The sequence below is a fragment of the Pteropus vampyrus genome, unplaced genomic scaffold (genome assembly GCF_000151845.1).
Source record: "Pteropus vampyrus isolate Shadow unplaced genomic scaffold, Pvam_2.0 Scaffold91, whole genome shotgun sequence".
NCBI lineage: Eukaryota > Metazoa > Chordata > Mammalia > Chiroptera > Pteropodidae > Pteropus > Pteropus vampyrus.
The window spans coordinates 445,864-467,317 of record NW_011888872.1 but is presented as its reverse complement, the minus strand read 5'-3'; the positions used below and the strand labels follow the sequence as shown (position 1 = coordinate 467,317).

General features: G+C 33.5%; 1 protein-coding gene across 2 annotated transcripts in view; it reads left to right on the top strand.

Moving 5' to 3' along the window:
• REL (REL proto-oncogene, NF-kB subunit) overlaps positions 1–21,454 on the top strand; it is a 33,783-nt gene that overhangs the window by 3,282 nt on the left and 9,047 nt on the right. For both annotated transcript variants that reach the window (XM_011363921.2, XM_011363920.2), the window contains exons 2-4: positions 6,112–6,254; positions 8,433–8,581; positions 13,242–13,333. In XM_011363921.2, coding sequence (XP_011362223.1) covers positions 6,112–6,254; positions 8,433–8,581; positions 13,242–13,333 — 384 coding nt within the window. The remainder of the gene's footprint in view (positions 1–6,111; positions 6,255–8,432; positions 8,582–13,241; positions 13,334–21,454) is intronic.

Here is a 21,454-nt window from a genome sequence, read left to right as displayed (position 1 = left end):
GACATCGGTTAACGAAATCCAATAAGTTTCAGCTGTACATTTTAACTGTAAGGCATATATATATTTACACTGTGTGTTCACCTTTCATAGTTAGATTTCTTTCTGTCACCACATATTTGACCCCCCTTTACCCTGTCTACCTTCTCTTTCTCCCCTCCCCTCTGTAATATTTATTTTAAAATCTGGCATTCTTGATTAAGGCAGATGATATGGCTTTGCCATCTATTTTTAATTTAGTTAAATACCTGAAAAATCTAGGACAGATTTTAAATATTTCTTTACTTTTTCACCCTGGAAGTTAAAATTTTTCAACACTTATTTTTTATATTCACAGCAATGGAATATCTAGTAGTGGAATCTCTATTGCCAAAATCATTTAAATTTTTTCTTTACTATCTTGTGATGCATATATCAGATACTCAACTGAAAATTTTCTTACTTGATTTTTAAGACCTGGTTGAGAGTCAGCCTGATATATTGGAATAAACCTGAACTTGAGCCAATGATGGACCTGGGTTGGTTTTCATTCCAGTTCTGCCATTCTGTGATATAAAAATGGGACTAACTACTGCAGCGTCTTGTGAGGAACAGATGAGATAATGCATGCCCATAAATGTTAGTTTTCTTTTGTAGTGGAACACTTTGGGGACACAAACCTCTAGGAAGCAGGAACCACTAGACACACGTGGCATTTACTGTTTAAGTATCTTGATGATTCTGGAATTTTATGGAACCTTAAAACCTATATTAGTAGACTAGACGCTAGATAGGAAATATGTGTTTCAAGAATATATCAAAAAAGAATGCTCGTTTACTTTTAAACAGTTTGAAATGGTTTTGTGTATGTTTAAACTAGGGGTATAGAATTTGACAGTGATGTTTGGTTGCAGTGTATTTTTTCTCCACTTAAATAATAGTAAGCATTCTGGGAAAAAATGTAAATCAAAAAATTACTTGGTAGATAAACCATGTGTCCTGCTGCTAACTTGATTGATATAACATCCTCCATTTCTTTTATACCTTCTTATGTTAGTTGTTTTCTGTCCTTGTAGGAGTAGGCTTAAGTTTTCTTTGCCCCTTTGTTAATTGCATTTAATTCTAGCTATGTACGAAGTGGTAATTGTAAATTTTGATCATATTTAAGAAGAAATGGAAAAACTCACCTGTGTCTTAAGTTAAAGAAGATCATTACCATGATTCAGTTGGGTTTCTAGGTTTAAGGAAAGAGAATAGATCTAGTTTTCTTTTTCTCCATAGTGAGTACAGCTGATATTTGGAAAAGTATTGCTGGTTCCATTTGCTCGTTTGGGTGTCAGGCAGTCTGCTATCCAGTACTTCTGTGAGGGAGATGCAGTCTCTAGTCAGTTATTCTCAGCTGTGATATTGACACATTGGATTGTTATGAGCATTTGTGTTTTAAGAAATGTTTTTGATGATGGTTATTAATTTTGCAAACGACTTACTTTTTAAATAAGAGCAATTGGAGGCTATAGTGTTTTCCCTCCTGCTTGCATTTGAGTAAGTTCTTTAGAGTAGGTGAGAAAGAGGAGTTAGAAGTAGTCAGAATTCCTCTGCCTAGTTCATCCACCACCCAGCCCATACTTGTATGTGAATTTTTGGATTGCTTCTCTACATGCGTGCGTCATTGTTTCCACTTCTTTATGTTTTAGGGCAATGATTCTTAATCAGGAGTGTATTAGAATTGCTTGGAACGCTTTTTCAGAAACATGTCTGGGCTTTAGATAGATCTGTGTTCCTATTCAGCAGGTCTAAGGTGGGGTCAGGGCATGTATGTTTTGAAAAAGCTACCTAGGTGATTCCGATATACAACCCCAGTATGAACTCTGTTCCAGGAATTTCACTGGATCTACATACTCACTTGTTTATAACAAGATGCATATTTTCTTTAACTAAATTGCATTTATTTTAGGTTATTGACTATATCAGTTTGTATCATATTGTGACTTTATCCCCAGATGCTTTTACAATTGTTGTTCTTTAAATTTGACACCATGGCATCCCAGCTGTCATATTTGCTAATGTCATTTATAATTTCATATAATTTTGAACTTTAGTTTTATTATCTGTAAAATGAGATAATAATTCCTGTTCTGTTTTTATGAAGATTAAAGTTAAGAGGATGAGAAATGAGAAAGTGCTTTAAAACAGGGTTATAATTACGCTAAGATTTTTTTCACTTCCCAATTCTAGCTATAAGGTTTTAGTTTATAATGTGTCTATTTCTGACAATTGATCTATTTTTGACTTTTATTTCAGTGTAATTTTTTATTTATCTTAAAACCTTATGTTTTATTAGAGAGGCACTATGTTTTAAAGTAACACTTTCACATAAATGCAAATAAAAACATCAACATATCTTTCAGACATTTTGCCTGAATTTCAAATGTTGCTTTGGTCTGTACTGGCTTTTTACAATACTAATCAAAATATAGATGCCACTCCAAACTTGCATAGTCTTAGTTAAAGAAAAGTACAGTAATTAACTTGTTTAGAACTGGTTTTAAAGACTTTCAATGCTTTTCAAAACTGTAGTGATTTGAAATAGTCTTAAGAGTACTCATTTTTCCTCAAGTACCTGATTTATATTTTACCTTTTCCATTCCATAGATGACTACATTTCAGCACTTTTTAATCTTTAGGAAGAATTGCAGTTCAGCATAGGGTACTGAGGAAGGAAGTAACTGATACATTGTACTGATACATGATATAAATGATTTATAACTGGGAAGTTTTTTAAAAACATAAGTACAGATAAAGGGATCAGAATGTGAATGGGTATGAGGAGTGTGAAGATGTAGCAATTCTAGTACCTACGAAGCACTATTTTTTTCCATAGCAGTGGAATCTGATAAGGAAAATTTGATTAATCATAAATGTAGTTCTTCAGTGTTTGCATAACTTAAACAAAATGATTTGTATACAAGGCATAGATAAGTAAGATACAGTTCCTGCCTTCAAGTAGCTTGAAGAAATAAAATAAGTAGCTTTTTTTCAAGAAGAAATAGTTTTCCCTAAATTATAGTTATTTGGAGTAATTGCCATAAACAAAATATTATGGTAGTTTAGAGGAGGAGGAGATTATTTCCAGCTAGGGGAATGTACAGTATGACAATAAACTCTGTTACTTGGTTGTAAGACTTTTTACTAATAAAGGGCTTCTACAATAGGAAGAATAGATTTCAAGGTTTTTTAAAAGTACTTAATGTTATGTGATAACTAATATGTCATTTTTATAATTTAAAAATCTTTTTTAAATGTTTTATTTAAACTTTCAACAACTGTTTTTCTGTTCTCTTGTCTGTAGACTTTTTTTTATAAACACACATTCTAGTTTAAGGAAGTATTATGTAACCAATGAAATTATTTGAATTCTCACTATGAACCTGGCACTTTTATTCACACTCCTCCCCCAAAAGTTAGCCACTTACCACTAATGATGTCATTCTATATCAACTTCCCACCAAGACACCTTTAAATAAGTAGTGGGCAGGGATTTGTTTGACCTTTAGTTCAAACACATAAATGATTTAATATATCACTTAAAAAATACTGTTGAGTATTTTGAGCCACTGAGAGGAAAATGTACTTTCTTTTAAATATTCCTACAAGGATGTATAAGCATGTAAAATATTGAAACTGAAATGTGGATTTGGATTATTTGAAATATACAAAGATATATAAGGATGTGAAATTGTGATTATTTATCTGCATGCCTTACATTTTTCAATAAAATTGAAATAAGTCTTATGAACTTGATTGGGTTAAAGTCAGTTTTTTCTGACTCTGTCTTTTGAATAAACAAATAGGTAATAGATTCAAACACAAGGAGTCTAAACCAAATAGAATGAAATTAAAGATGACAGTAATACTTTACTCAGTAACCCAAAGTAGAAACTATGGAGTTATCGATGACGCTTTCTCGTAACCCTCATGTTCAGTTGGTCATCAACTACTGTCCGTTTTATCTTTTAAATAATCCTTCATTCCTATTATCCCTACCATATTCCAAACATACCCTTATCATTGCTCATGTTATTGCAGCAGCCTCTAAAACTGATCACCTTGCTTCTTCTTTTCTCTTTGATCTGTCTATTGCCACCCGAATTCTTACTCAAAAATTCCAGTCTGATCTTGTGATTCCCCTGCACATGACCATTCATTGATTCTCTGTCACTCATAGAATGAAATCCAAATTGCCTAACGTACTCTGGCTTTTGGTTCTCTTTCTAAGGGTGGAAATGTACTCCTCTTCCATTGGGACTGTATTGGTGATTCTTAAACTCTTCTCATCCATTGGGGCTGTATCTCTGTACTGGCACAGCTTTGGACACACTGTTCCCTTTCCCTACAATGCCTACTTATTTCCCTTCTCCTTCCCCACCTTTTTGCTTCATTAACTCTTTTTTTCCTTTGGTATATAGTTAGGCATTCCTGACTCTTTTGCTTTTATTGTCATTTTATGCAGAATATTGTTAGCATAAACTTTCAACAACTGTTTTTCTATAATCTAATAATTTGTGTTGTTTGCCTCACTGTTCTGTAAAATTCTTGAAAGTAGCAGTTGTGATACCGTCATGGTATCACTATAAATCATTGTTTTCAAGAAAGCATCTGAAATAATAGACACCATTTATTTGTTATATGCATGACACTTGCTAGAATTTAACGTGTTATTTATAATCCTTACAACAACCCAATGAGGTAATACTATTATTATTATCCATATTTTATAGAGTGAGAGATTTAAGAGATTTAATAACATTTCTAAGGTATTCATTGTTAAGATTTGATTGGTTAGGATTCAGAAGGCCTCTTCCTTATACACTGATAGGACCTACTGCTACTCTTTCTGAAGATTAGCTTGCATTCTAACAGGATAAGCCTATAGTCAAAAAAATTCATATCTAACTGTGGCAATTTAGAAATAACTAAAGTGATTGAGGGAGAGTCCCCTGCCACATGGAAGTTCTCTTTAGATTTCTGAAATGAAGATACATTGTTAAGTACCCTATTTGTAAGCACACTTGAGTGTCTTTATTGAACTTTTTTCCATAATTTGGATGAGTGAGTAAAGATGTATATGTTTTAGACAGCTTTATTGACATGTAATAATGTATAGTAAATCGCACATGTTTCAAGTTTGCATTTTGATAAGTTTTGACACATATACAACCTTGAAATCATCACCACAGTCAAGATAATTAACATATCCCTCATTCCCCAGAGTTTCTCCATCTACTCCACTCTCCAGTTCTCAGGCAACCAGTGATCTGCTTTCTTTCATTGTACATTAGTTTACATATTCTAGAGCTTTATGTCTATGCAGTCATACAGTATGTGCTCTTTTTGGTCTGGCTTCTTTCACTCAGCAAAGTTATTTTGAGATTCATCCACATTGTATATATCAGTAGTTCTTTCTAAAGATGAACATTTGAATTGTATTTGTTATAGAAAGTAAATAATTATTTTCTTGTCCTCTGTTGTATCTTTAGAAAAAGTTTAGATGGGACTGATTGAAAATTCTGTTGAGCCTAAAGTCCCTTCTGGAACTTGTTTTGATGTGCTATGTACAAATTTGTTAACATTCCAATGGAGATATAAAAAATTTATATATCCTTCTGCAAGGATTTAAATGCATTTTCATTTTCAATTAGTAGCCTTTTAGTCCACCGTTAAGAGTTTAATGTAAAATCAAGCAGTTAAACCCACTTTGGGAGTATATTGTACTTTTGAAGACTTTCTTTACTACTCTGGGGGAACCCTCGGGGAAACCCTTCTGCTTGGTGTCATGTGAGAAGTGAATATCTCTGAAGTGGCTATCTCGGAACTTCACACTGGCATTAGCTATAGATATTAAGTGGTAAACTGCTAACCAATGTATATAATTTGAATTACTTGGGTGAACAATGTATAGGAGCTCAGTTAGATGGAAGAAAAAGGTGTCTTTACCACCCAATCTTGGATAATTATATTTTAACCTTGGGAGAGAAAACCTTTTAGTCTGCTGTTTTGAAAAAAATAAAAATAAAATGGTTAAAATCTATTATTATTGCTATGCTAATCTCACCTTCTCCTTTTTTACAATTTCAGGTGGGTATAACCCATACATAGAGATAACTGAACAACCCAGGCAGAGGGGAATGCGTTTTAGGTACAAATGTGAAGGGCGATCAGCAGGCAGCATTCCAGGGGAGCACAGCACAGACAACAACCGAACATACCCTTCTATTCAGGTAATCGACCTTTCTCCTCCGTGTGCCTCACTCTTGGTTGCTTCATTTTTTAGGTGTAGCAGTCAAATTAAAGGCCCAGTCTTTCCACGGTCTTATCTGTGGGCTTTTCTTTTTTTTTTTAATCGATCTGTACTAGATAAATGTCTAGCAGCATTTTTTTTAATAAATATAGTATGAGTTCTTTTTCCCTGCATGTAGCTATACATTATTTGTTTGTTGTTAATCTAAGTAGAGAAATTCACAGTGCTGGGTGTACATTGGCAGCTTTGGGATGATGATTCCTTTCATGGAACACAGAACTAATGAGGAAAGCATTGTCTCCTTCTAGCAGTGAGCAAAATTGTCCTGTACCGTAAAAACATGGATCTGGGAACTCAATTAGAATTCTTCTTCCTACAATCACTTGGCTATGGGAAAGGAGAATGAATATTTTTGCCTCTTTTTTCCTTACCTTTATTGCCTAGTCTTGATACTCTGGGTTGCATTGACCAATCTGAAATATAGTTATTTTTTAAATATCGTTTTTTCATATTAGCATAAGGTTTGAATGTAGTTTGTGATCCAGAATGACTTTGGTGATACACTGTTTATTTATAAAATATACTATGTTTATATTTGATATTAATACGCTGTATTTCATTTGATTTTTAATGAATTTTTAAAAGCTTTCAATGCCAATTAAAAACCTTAATGGCAGAGTGGATTTTGAAAAGTCATTTAACCTTTCAACAGCAGATCATAATTCACTGTTTTATAACTAGATTATCTGCAAGATTTATTCTATTGAACTTAAAAGGAATGCTAAAAAAAAAAAAGAAAGAAAGAAAAAGAAAATATAGTCTGTAAATAATGCCATGGTCTTTCCTGATGATCCATAGTGTGTGTGATTGGCAAATGCATAGTATATGTGGAGGGAGTAGCCCCCTCTTACACACATGGTAAAAATCAGTAATCAAAAGCAACACAGTGTTCCAGGGCCTAAGTGATCAAAATCAAAGCATGCGATAAAACTGATAAAAAAATAAAATAAAATAAAAAATAAAAGGAATGCTAAGTTATAGAATAAGGCAATGGCAAATTATGGAATTCCAGGCTCCTAATTTTCATCACATTTTTGGACAGCAATATGGATTATCTAAATCCTTTTATTTAAATGTTAAAATGAGAATAAAAGGTAAATAAGAAAACAGTTCTTCTAATCCTTTAAGAGCAATCGTTAACTCCTTTCCATAAGTCAACTTGTTCTATACATTCTTCAAACTATTTCTAAGATCTGTATTCTTACCATTCCAGTAGGTCCCAGACACTTTACAGTTTGAATTCTACATTAGCCTATCTTGCAGTTTTAAGTGGTTACCCTCTCTTTTATTCAGAAAGGCAATAAATACTTCCTGGTTAAGTTTAAATTCAAAATTATGGATTTTAGTGCCCTCATACCTATAAAGCTACCCATTCTTACTTAACCACCTTGCTCCCTTGTCTGCCCTACACTGGTTTTTGTATTCCCTGCTTTGTGCTTGCAGATTTGCTAGCTTCCAAACTAAACATTAGCTCCTCCCTATGCTCCGAATGTCCTTCCTTTCCCATGCTTAACTCTCCTCTTTTTTCTCATTGTTCTAGATATACTTATTATGGGAAAATTTAGTTTTGTGACCTCAACTTGATTTGTTGCCTATTATACAGTGAACACTTGGGATATGCTTACTGATTAACAAATATTTTTATGAAATGAAATGTCATATATTAAATACAATTTTCATATGTATTGGTGTGGTGTCATTTCTACTATGGCATAAGTATATACTTTGAAAAGATATTTATGATATGTCAGTGAATCTAAGAGCATGGCATTTAGTCACTTAACGTCTAACTATTTCCTTGTGCTCTGTGATAATATTTTGGTATAATTTTACTTGTTTTTAAAAGGGAAATAAATAAGCAGAATCAGATGATATCGCATACTGAAATTAGGGCAGAAAATAATATGCCAAGGAGCTGAGAGGTAGATACTTCCCCACTGGTTTTCTCTGGAAGGTTTCATCCAAACTGCAATTGCCAGCCAGTTGGACTTTATTTACCCAGTGCTAACTACATTATGTAAATTGAACTCTCATTTAGTATATCTGTTTTTAATGAAAAATATTTATGGATCATCTATTTAATTTCCTACCTTTTCAGATTATGAACTATTATGGAAAAGGAAAAGTGAGAATTACATTAGTAACAAAGAATGAGCCATACAAACCTCATCCTCATGATTTAGTAGGAAAAGACTGCAGAGATGGCTACTATGAAGCAGAATTTGGACAAGAACGCAGACCTTTATTGTAAGTATACAGTCACGGACATCTTCAGGAATAGGATAAGCAAAAATAATGTTATTTTTTAGTAGAGTAAACCTAATTCCTCATTCTATTTATGTTTAATGTACATTTAAATTTTCTTACTATTTGCATTAGAGGTACCCTTTTATTCTGAATTAGAATACATAGCTCATGATGGCAGTAGAAATACTTCTTTATTGTTACCTAAAGTAAACAAATTATGCTGTGATTTTTTTTTTTAGTTTGGACAATTTATGAAAGATTTTCTTTCTTAAATTTTTACTCTTTTCATTAATAGTTAACTTTAAAATTGTCAAATTTTAAGAAGATCGACTGGAAAACTGAAATTATTATTTAGAAAAGGGCAGGTTATAAAATTAACGTACAACAGAAGTTTTAGGATTTTTTAAAAAGTATATAATACTTACTGTTGGTGAGGCTGCCAGAGATAGGTAGGTCCATTCATCATGTTGGTGAGAGAGTAAATTAACAAATTCTTTCTGGTAGGCATTTTAACAACTATATAGCAGAAGTCTAAAAAATATGAATGTCTCTTAAACCAGCAATTCTACTTCTAGGAATTTATTCCTCAGGAAGACAATTAAGCATGTTCAGACACTTAGCTATGATGAAGTTCATTGCAGCTCTGTTTGTAATGGCAAAAAGTTTGAAGCAATCCAAATAATAAACAAAGGGGATTAGGATTAGTTAAATAGACTGACACATCCATGCAATGTACATCGATATAACCTTAAAAATAATATTGCAAATATCTTTGTGTAGAAAGATATTCACAATATGTTAGATAAATAACAGGTTTAAAACAATATGTGATTATCTTTTTGTTTAAAATAAAATGTGTACATACACATGGTAGTATGTATACTAAGGTATTAATAGTAATTGTCTCTGGGGAGATAGGGTTGTGGGGTTTCATGTTTTTCTTTTAACTTATGTTTACTTTATAACTCATTTTTTTTGTAATGAACATGTATAGCATTTAGGGAAAAATGAAAATAATTACAACAGGAAAAAATAGTAGCCTCCATATATATTAATAGTAACCATTTAGAAAATATGCTTTAAAATAGTCTTCTTATAGTAAGAACACAAAACATAAAATATCTAGTAATATAAACTTGGTAAGAACTGTTTCTATTTATATTATTTGACCTTCCAACAACATTTTATACCGTAGATCACTCCTTTCTTGAAAACAAACTCTCCTGCTTTCCTACTTTTCTGGCTTAGTCATAGTTCCCTTTCCATCTTAGTCATAGGCAGTTAAATTTTTGGACTACCTGAATTATGTCCAATAATGTCTCACTAGTGCCCTTCTTGGCTGTCCTGCCTCTGCCTCCAATCAGGGATCTCATTAAGGATCACACATAGTATTTCGTCGTCATGCTTATTTAATCTCCTTTAATTCAGAACAGTTTCCCAGCCTTTTCTGGTCTTTCATGACATTAATATTTTTGAAGAGTCTACGCTGTTGTTTTGAAGATCATTGTTCAATATGGATTAGTCTGAATGGTTGCTTATGATGATGTCCATGTTTCTATGAATAACATGAATGTATTTTCATATTAACATGAAACATTTTGGATAAGAAATCTACAGAGGTGATGCTCTATTGTTCTCAAAGTACCTCTTCAGGAGCCATGTGATATTAGTTTTTTACATTGATGATATTAATTGGCATTCAATTGTAAAGAAAATTTTTTCCTTTTTTTCCCCTCTCCATTTAAAAAACAAAAAATACCACTAGAGACCCGTAGATTCTTATATTCAATATTGACATTATTATTTTGATTTTCAAATTGACACAAATTTGACCAATGCAAGCCTCTTCAAACTATTTTCTGTGTCTTTTTGACATGCCCTTATCTTTCTTTGAACACTTATTTACTTTCTGACACAACAAAGTGTTTAAGACTTGTACTTTTCTTGCCCCAGCCCTGAAATCAAAAATCTTTCTAAGGATCCCTAGTTTCTTTTAGTGGGGAATGTGCTTAGTCTGGTTGCCTTTTTGACCTATTCTTTTAAATATCTCAAAAGAAACTCAAATAGAATATGCCCAAAGTCATGCTCTTACATGGGCATACCTCTTTCCTCTAAAAATTGATCTTCCAATGTACCTTATCTAATTGTTGCTATAAAAGCCCTAAACGTAGGTGTTATCTTTGACACCACTCACAGGTGTACACATTGAAATCACTAACAGGTACCTCCTAAATAGTTCTTGAATCTATCCATTTCTCTCAATGACTTCCATCACTATCACATTACTACCATTGAGGTCTAAATGCCAACTGACTGATTTTTCATCAACTCTTTTTATGCTTCTTCCTCCCCAATATGTCTTCCACTTTAGCCAAAGTGATCTTTTTTTTTTTAATTTAACTTAATTATTTTATTTATTTAGACAGAGTGATCTTTTTAAATACAAATCTGATTGTCACATCCCTGCTTAAAACTTTTCAATGGCTTTATGTGACTCTTGGAATAAGGACAGCATTCCTTATACAGCCCACGTGACCAACTTGTATTTTAAACCTTCTGTTATACTGTGTTCTCCTTCAACTCTGTACTCCAGTCACAGAAGCCTTCCTTTGGGTTCTTGTGCTCTGTGTTCTTCTGTAGGTACCTTTGCATGTTCTTTTCCTTCTGCCTGAAGTCTCCTTAGTCTCTTCTTCCCCTAGTTCATTTCTGTTCATCATTAAGTGTCACTTTCTACAAGAGAACTGATCAACTTTCTCTCATTATAGGGCTCCTGTGACATCACGTATATCTCCTTTATAAAAGTTGTCATGGTTTCAGTTTAGTATTTTGTGCATGTGTGATTACTTAGTGTCTGTTTCACTAGAGTAAAGATTAGCAAATTTTTTTCTATAAAGGACCAGATAGTAAATATTTAAGACTTTTCAGGCCATATGGTCTCTGTTACAACTTCTCAGTTCTGCTGTTGCAGCATGAAATTATTCTTGGGCAATATATGAACAAATCAGTTTAGCTTTGCTCTAGGAAAATTTTACTTAACCAGGAAGTGGGCCAGATTTGACACATGGGCCAACCCCTGTACGAGACTGTGAGCTCCATGAGGGGAAGGATTATATATCCCCATTACTTTCCAGAGTTTTTGTTGTATGGTAGAACTTGTTGAATGACTTTAAATGAATGAATAATTGATTCAAGTAATTTCTATGATCCTTGGTTTCCTCATGTCAGAATTTCAAAGTTCCTCACTACTTCTAATATTCTGTGACTAGGAGTCAAATATGATGATTCAGATGAATCAAAATCAAGTAGTATATAAATATATTAAAATAGAGGATTCTTTAAAAACTTTTGTCAAAGAAAAAGAGAACCAAGCTAAGAATCTTTCAAAGAAATGGAATACTTTTGAGGAAGAAGATTGTGGTTCAGGATTTCAAGAAAAGATTATGAGTTCAAGATTTGTTTTTTAATTATTGGAGACAGAGGAAAGAAATGTCAAAGATATTTTAGGTGCCAGCAGAATCACAAGTGTGAATGTGAAGAGGATGAACATATGACAGCATGAGCATGGAGAGGGGCACAGAAGACAGCAGCCTCCTGTGGCAAAGTGCCATGTGAAATTTGAACAAATAATTTATAATAATCAGTTTTGCTTCCTTATTCACACCCACCCAACTCTAATGATGTCATGGTTTTTCCATGTGGGAACAAGTATGACTGGTGGTGACAAGGGAGTTCCCCTAATCATCATCTGTACTACACATGCAAATTAGTAATATTTGTAGCTATTGAGAAGTTTTCCATAAATGACATTTTGAAACTTTCATTAAATATTATTGTTAGTATCAAACATCTTTCTAATTTTAAAAAATGCATTTCAGTGCTTTATGATGAGTGATTATTATAACTTCATATAATATAGCATAAAATATCCCACTGCTACTAACAATGAAGTTAGGGTTCAGAAATCAAATGTCTATGGAATGGAGTGGGTCAAGTATAAGAGGACTAGCAGGCACAGTAGCAAACTAGAAAGCCCTTGCATAAATAGGGTAGCAGATGCTCAGTTCTAGCCAGATGTTTATGTGCCACCCTACTGTTGCTAGACTTTTGAAATGTTCAAGAAGCCAGAAATCCAGACGTTTATATGCAGTTACCTGATTTTAAACGTTGGTAGCTTATGAACATTTTTTTAAATGTTGACAAAACTTTTATGGGCTCAGCAAAACATACCTGTGGGCCTCAGCCTGTGGGCATCTTTTTACAACTTTAGCTTGACTTGTCAAATACATCGATTTTATTGATTTGATAATGATTTTTTCTGGAGGTGAATTTTAGCTTTTTGGTGTTACTCTTCTGTTAATCTTCATTTACTTTGGTATATTTGACATAGGCATATTAGAAAGATGTAATTATAAAATGCTATATGCAAAAATTATGTAGTATATATTATTTGTAACAATTCTCTTAGAAATATAACCCCACTCCTTTTACCCTCACATCTCTATCTAAATGTATTTCATGCTTTACTATCTCCATTTGACAGTATAACTCTTCATTGTTGGATATACGCTTGCTACTTGCAGTATTCTTTAGTAAAAACCCCAGTTATGTGCCCTTGTGTTTAACTGTAATGCAGTTTGAAAGTTTTGTATTTTCCTTCTAGTTTTCAAAACTTGGGTATTCGATGTGTAAAGAAAAAAGAAGTAAAAGAAGCTATTATTTCAAGAATAAGGGCGGGAATCAATCCTTTCGAAGGTGAGTATGTTTGATATAATCATTTCTATTATTCGGATATTGACTCATTTGTGTCTTAAACCTGTGTTTTAAAAGCCACCTTAAATTCTGTGTTCACCTTCTACTTGTTGACTTATACCTATAGCTGAAGAATGAATTATATTTAAAATCTTTCACTGTTGAAAAAAAGGATTCTCATGCAGATAAGGCTTTCTTATATCAGTGGAGAATGTCATTATTTTCTATGAGAAAACCTCCTCAGAAATATTCTGATTCTCTTTGAATGTGGCCTTCCCTTTGCCACTCTAGCAGACAATATATACTCCCCTTTCTGAATGTTGAGCAAGCACTGTGGTTATAAGGTATTGGAGTGCATTTAACTCAAGAGCATATTCAGCAGTGAAACTTAAATGAATCTCAGTGTGGAAGAAGAATAGCCATAGTAGAAGCTATACAAAATATTTTCATATTATATTTGTTTATATGGATAGATATATAGTGTTTAGTGGATTTTGTTGGGGATGGCACTGTCTGGTGTAGCACCTGGCAACTATAAACACTGTATCTTGCTTTTATAGCTAAAGGACTACCAAGTTAAATGCTAACATCCTATACTGCAGTAATCTCCTGGTAACATCTTCTGCAGCTACCGAAATATGTATAATACAGGAATTGAACAACTATAAAATTTTCAAGAATAGATTTTTTTGTTATATCCTTATTTTGTTTATTTGTGTTTTTCCTTGATGTATAAAAATAATTTAAGAGGTATATGATAATTTAAGGAATATGCTTATTGACAAGTACTATATTTTTATGAACCATAAGGTCTGTATCTTTCTCTAGGTCTCTATTTTTTATACTATTTAGTATAATGCAGAAAGCAAAAGTCTCCTACTTCTTCAGTTTTGACTTGCCAGAGGAGACTACTATTAAGTTTGATGTATATTTTTCTAGAATTTCCTTTACAAATGTATAGCCATTTATACACATATTATATAAATGGACTCATACTAATTTCCTATTCGACGGCTTTTTTTTCACTCAGGACTAAACCTCTTTCCATGTTAGTACTTATAAATTTGTTATACTTTTTATTGTTTCGGTAGACCATAATCTTTTTCTCTAGTCATCTATTAATGAACATTTATTTTCATCTTATTACAAAAGCTCCACTGAATATGTACTTTGAACTCATTTGTGTGATTTTTTTCCTTAGGATAAATTTTCAGAAATTCCTAGGTCAGGAATGCTCATTTAAAATTTTGATTCATTGCTAGAGTAAAAGGCTAAACTTTTTAAAGAGTCCATCTAAGTCTAGTTGCAGAGTCAAATAGGGATGGTGTAGCGTAAAAGAAGATTATAAATGATAACTACCATTAAGTATTTTCTGTATGTCAAGGAGTAAATTTTAAGTGTTTTATGTGCGCAATTTTATTTTTCATTAACAACAGCACTGCTTCACAGAAGGGAAAACCAAAGGTTTGGTTACATATGTTTCCCAAGGCGGGTACAAGTGACAGAGCTGGAATTCAAATCCAGATCTCCTGACTCTAGTGGAAAAGGCATTAAAAAGGAAGATGCAGGAATCAAGAGGAAGTTTGGGGGGCTTATTTGGGGAGTGGGGGGAGTGTTTATTTTACCAATCCGGAACCAGGCATGATGTTAATAACAGACACTCATATAAGCACTTAGAATATTTCCTAGTATATAACAATTGCTTACATATTTTACTCCATTTAATTCTTTAACAACCTATGAGGTAGGTACTATTATTATCTCCATTTTATAAATAAGGAAATGAAAACATAGAAAATATAAGTAATTTGCTAAAGATCTTATAGCTGGTAAGTGGTGGAGCTAGAATTTGGACACAGTCTGGCTTCTAGCTTCATGGTCTTATCTCTCCTATGTTACCTAGAATACAGATTTGGGGAAGAAATAATCCTGCCATTTGACCTTTCACAGTATTTGTGTTTTCTGTCATTCAGTTGTTAGTTTTTTTTAACATCTGTTCCTTCCCCTACCTCTTTTACTATCTCCCTCCTTTAGGAACTGATCTTATAATTTGAGTTGCAGTAGTTTTTCCTCTCATTAGAATAATCTTCCAGGAACAGTGCTTTCGTATATTATTGTGATTAAAAAGTTGAAGTGGCTTCCTTAGTTTAAAAATGGCCTTGAATTCAAAGTCTTCCACATATAACTTCAATAGATTTTTCATACCTCAGTCCATTTTCTCCATTTTTCTCACTACCATTGTAGGAATGTAAGCTTACATCATTTTTAGCCTGGACCATTGTTGATAACCTTTTAACTTGTGTTCCTGCGTCTATTCTTGATCACCCTCCAAGCAGTTTATGCACTCTGCATCCAAACAGTGTCTTCCAAAATCATTATGAATCATTTCAGAACTCTGTCATCCTTCAGTTGGCTCCAGATAATCTTCAGCAGTGGTTCTCAATTTGAATGTGCATAGGAATTCCTTAGTACATTATTAATAATGTGGATTCCAGGCTACATTCTCACTAATTTGATAGGTCTGGTATGGGGCTTGCAGCTCTACATTTTAACAAGCACCTAGATCCATGTTTCTTATTTGACTGTGACTCAGACTAGGAAATAGATTTTATTCCTCTGTTCAATACATACACATAAACACAAAGATAAAAAACCAATACTCTTACTATATGCAGTATACTCTGTTCTATTCCATAGTTTTCTATTTTTTTCTTTTCTTTTTTTTTTATGAAAATGCTTAGCCAACCCACTAAATTAATTTTATAACCAATGAATCCCAAACTACAATTTGAAAATCTCTGCCCTATGTGATTCTGATGCAAGTGATCCATGGACCATACTTTAAGAAACTCTGATCTACTTGCCGAATTCAACTTCTCAAGCATGGCATTCAAAGCCCTTCATAATCTGATCCTTGTTTTCTATTTCAATTTTATCTCCATCTTTCATCCTCTGCTTCAACTTACTATCTCCCCTTGCCCTAACATAGAGTGCACACATGCACGCTTTGTTTTTGCCATCTGAACTATTTGCCATGTTAGAAGAACCATAGTCTTTCTTGCCACTGTGCCTTTATACATGCATTTCCCTTGCATGGAGTGCCCTGATCTACTTAGTGAATTATTCCTGCTCAGGTTTCAAGGTTAATGGTCGCCTCTTTCAAGCTTTCCTTGACCTTTCCAAACAGAGTGAAGTATTCTCTCTGTTTTCCGAAAATGCTGTACATATTTCTCATATGATTTGCTCTAACTTTGTTTACTCTGACTTTGTTTACATGTTTCTTCTTCACTAAATCGTGAGACTCTGGAGGGCAGGGACTGTCCTATATGCATCTCTGGCACTTAGCTCATGTCTGGCACATGGTAGAGGCTTAATGAAAAATTTTTGAAAGAATAAATGAACAAACGAATGAATGAACATACCTTGTTTGTACTTGTCTACCAGAAATATTCAGGTTGTTTTCCTTACCTGAAATGTCCTGAAAGCCTTCTTAGTTCTTTCATCCCAGGGCAATATCTTCTTAATTATACTATTCACTCACTCGTGAAAAGCCTAGTGACATCTATTGGATTATTTAATTCTTCAGCATTTGTCTTCTGAGATGAATTTCATGTTCATTATGGACAGGGACTATAATGGAACTTGTTTATATTTCACTTTGGCACCTAAACAATGTATTCTTATTACTGTTATATTAAATATCTATCTTCACAACTAAATGCCTTGAGGCAATGAGTTTCCTACCTATATACAATAGGATACCCATCTTAACTACTTATATGTTCATTTATTCTACAGATTTTTACCCCATTATTGCTTATAGTCCTAGATTGTTATAGGTTCTTGGGATAAGTCAATGAATAAAACAGAAAGAAATTCCTGCCTTTGAAGAGCTTATATTTTACTAGAAAGAGACCAACAATTAACAAATTTACTAAATAAGTATATTACGTAATTTATTAGACAATGAAAATGCTAAGGAAGGGAAAAAACAATGTAAGGATCTGGGGATCTGTAGTTAGGGAATACCAGTCATATAGAATACCAGTCATCTTCTATGAAAAATTGTAAAAATTTGGCCTAGGATGTTATCTCCCTTCAGAAGAGTTTCTTGTGGTAAGTGGCTAGTCACACTAGCAATCCCAGATCACCTAAAATCAGTGAAGGATTTAGGTTATTTGAAACTAGGCTTTCATCCCTGTGAGGTCAGGTATGACCTGACCAGTTCACCCTTACTCCTAGGGTACAGCTCCTCTGGGGCCCCAACCAAAGCAATAGGCATTGATTAGATTCTCTATCATTGGACGGCCCCTTTATATTTACCCTATAGTCTTTTGGAGAGCTCATCTCAAACTTCTCATCCTCTTATCTACTACCTCTTATAAAATTGGCAGGCTATATCTGGAAAAAAGAGCCTTCTTGTTCTGAACTTACCTCCCTGAGTTTTTGTGATACCATGATTTATAATAAATACTATGTGTTTCGTCTTCAGCCCCATTTCTAGCATGGAGCTGGTAAAAAACCCTTGGAATTTGCAAAGTGATAAGAGTGAAAAAGGCGAAAAGAGTGTCTTCTGTTTTCATAACAAGCCCCTTTCAGCTACATCTGAGTTTGTTAATGAGATGACTTGGAAAACCCACAAAGATGAGGGGCTCTGGTTGCTGGAGGAACCAACCACATTATTAGAGAGTTGGAACTTTCAACCTCAGAAAAGGGCGGGGCTGGAGGTTGAATTAATCACCCGTGTCCAATAATTTAATTAATCATCTCATAAAATGAAGCCTCCATAAAAATCTTCACTGAAGGGGTTCAGAGAGCTTCTGGGTTGGTGAACATGCTGGGAGGGTGACATTCCTAGAGAATGTGTGAGAGCTCAGTGCCACTTCTACATACCTTTTCTTACGCATCTTTTCTATCTGGCTGTTTCCTGTATTGTTTCCTTTTATAATAAACTGATAATTCAGTATATAAAATGTTTTCCTGAGTTCTGTGAGGATTCTAACAAGTTATCAAACCCAAGGAGTGGGTTATGGAACCTTCAATTTATAGGCATTCAGTCAGAAGTATAGGTGACAACCTGGACTTGTGATTGATGTCTTAAGTGTGTGTGGGGAGGAACAGTCTTGTGGGATTGAGCCCTTACATGTGGGATCTGGGCTAACCCCAGGTGGTTAGTGTCAGAGTTGAGTTAAATTGTAGGACACCCAGTTGGTGTCCTGAGAGTTGGAGAATTGCTATGTATGAAAAAGCATACACATCAGAAGTGTTGGTGAGTAGCGAGTAGAGAGAAATAGAAATGTTTTTCTTAGAGTTTCTTTCATCCTTATCTTGGCCCCATGATTCTTCACGATCTTAGTAGTTTTCTGATGCCTTTAGAAGATTTTGGTTTCGTATTTTGTGTACCTTTTTTACTTCTTATGGTAGAGTTGGTCCCACTTACATATGGGACTTTGCCATTACCAAAAGTAGAAACTCCCTTTGTTGATTTATACTTTACAGTTTTCTTCAGCAACTTATGAAATGTCTAAATATTTGGTTGTTCAAATGCCTTTTCTTAATTCTTCAGTTAGGAAATGTTTAACGGATATTTATTATATGTAAGCTACTGTGTTCCATACTTAACGGAAATGCAAAGATGCATCTGACACCCATTCTGCCTTCATGAAACTTAGCCTAATAGGGTAGAAGAGGCATGCATAGAGGATAAACATGTAAGATTAAAAAAAAAACTTTAAGTGTGTAAGAGAGGTATATAGGTCAAGTGCTGCACTGACTTAGGGGAGATATTCTTTCTATTTCAAAGGATGAGGCTAGGCTTTGTAGAAAAGAAGAAACTGTGAGCTGGGTTTTTATCTTCACACTGAATCCTGCTTTGCGTAAAAACAGGTATCAGTCATGATTCCTTCTGGTCAGTGATTTTTAAGCATGTTGTGCAACAATGTAATTCTGATGCATATGGTAACTGTATTACCATACATTGAGAAAATTCAAGATAAAATGCAATAAAAATTGATTTTTGGAGACCCAGATAGAATTTTTATTTTTAATGGAACAATTATATGACTAAATGTTTTTAAACATTGGTATATTAACCAGTTTAGTTTTCTTTTATATGCTATTTTAAGAGATTTTAAATAAACTTTTATTGAGGTCTAATTTATATACAATTAGATCCACCCAAACATAGATGCCCATGAAACACCACCACAGTCCAGATAAGGAACGTTTTCACTACTGCCACAACCACCCCCAAATTTCCTCTGTCCCCTTCTCAGTCAATTCTCCCTTCTCTGGCCCCAGTCAGCTATTAATTTGCCTTTTGTCACCAATTAATCTTTTCTAGAATTTTATATAAATGGAAGCATACTACATATTTTATATCTGGTTCTTTTTACTCAGAATGTTTTTGAGATACATTCATCATGATGGTGTATATATCCATAGTTCTTTTCTATTACATGGCTATCACAATTTATCATTTACATAGGTTTGTTTTAAAATTTGTCAGGAATATGTAGCTACTAATTTATTTTGTGTGTGTGTTGGTTGCTCACCTTTGGAACTGAGAAACATTAATGTCTTTAACTCAAATTTATAATGCTATAAAAAAATTGATTTTGAAGAAGTAAACCTCTCGTTGCCTACATAATTGTGCCATTAGAGTATGCCGCTGTGATACAGGTGCTCGTATCATAACATTTTGACCTCCTAGTTGTACAAATATGTTCTTATAGACTCCTTCACATGCTAAGTTTAAGAATGCTGACTATGGGAGGTGGGGCCTGGTTAGTAGTTGGATAGAAGACCACCTAGGAATGCCAGGTGCTGTAGGTGTTAAAAAAAAAAAAAAGAATACTGATGATGGGATAATTTTAGATCTTGTGGTAGCTGAGACTATGAATGTAATTTAAAAACAAAATTACTTTGTAGTTTTTAGTTATTGTCTGTAAAACTACAAAGTTTGGGTTTTAGCTTTTCAAATTTAGTATTTCAAATTTTAATACTTATTGACAAATAAAAATTTCTATGTAATTTAATATGTATATTTCATGCTTTGCAAATAATGGCTGTGTTACCATTTATTACTACAGCTTATGGTAGGTATTCTTTGAAAAGGCAGTAATATTTTCCTTTGGACCTGGATTTCTTTCCAAATATCAATTTAACAAACTCATTATATTATATTCTTTGATAAAGAATGGGTTTTTATATTTTTTTATAACTATAAAATTTTCCTGCTGTGGGATTTGTCTTTTTTTAAAGCATACCAAATTTGCATGTAAAATTTCTTATGGAAACTAACTACTTTATATCATCTAGTATCCTCTTGGTATTTAATCCCTAAAATATTGATCTAAATTTTAGTAGATATCTCTTTTGTCATTTTTATGTAAAACATATGTAAAATTTTCTAATAGAGTTCAGTTTTTAAGAGCATAGGCTCTAGATTCAATGACCTGAGTTTGAATTCCTAATCTATCACTTCTTAGCTGTGAAGCTTTGAACAAGTAATTTCATCTCCTTAAAATCAGTTCCTCATCTGTAAAACGAAGATGATAGTCATTCTTGTACAGGCAGAGTTCTTAGACTGGACTAAATACATTCTTGCTGAATTAATCAATGAATGCTTATTCTCTGTTGTATATAACCTGCAACCATTTTGTATAAATTTGGTATTAATGTCATTTGGGATTCTGCTCTAAATTCTTGGTAACTGGGATAGTTACTTCCTGACCATGGCCGTAACTTAATGAATACTGTTAGGTAGTGACTACATGATATACTAATGATAAAAGGCATTCTTGAGATTGTGTACCATTATATTTTTGTCAGTGCAGATTTGAATGCTACTCAAGGTTATTGGATATATTGGGCAGGGAGGAGGAGGACCTACCAGGATTTTAGGTCTATGTGAATATTCTACATTCCTTTTTTTTTTTTTTTTTTTATGTGAATATTCTACATTCCTTTTTTTTTTTTTTTTTTAATGCCCCATTCTCCCTGAAACCACAGCTACTTGACACTGAAGATTATATTTTTGTCAGTGCAGATTTGAATGCTACTCAAGGTTATTGGATATATTGGGCAGGGAGGAGGAGGACCTACCAGGATTTTAGGTCTATG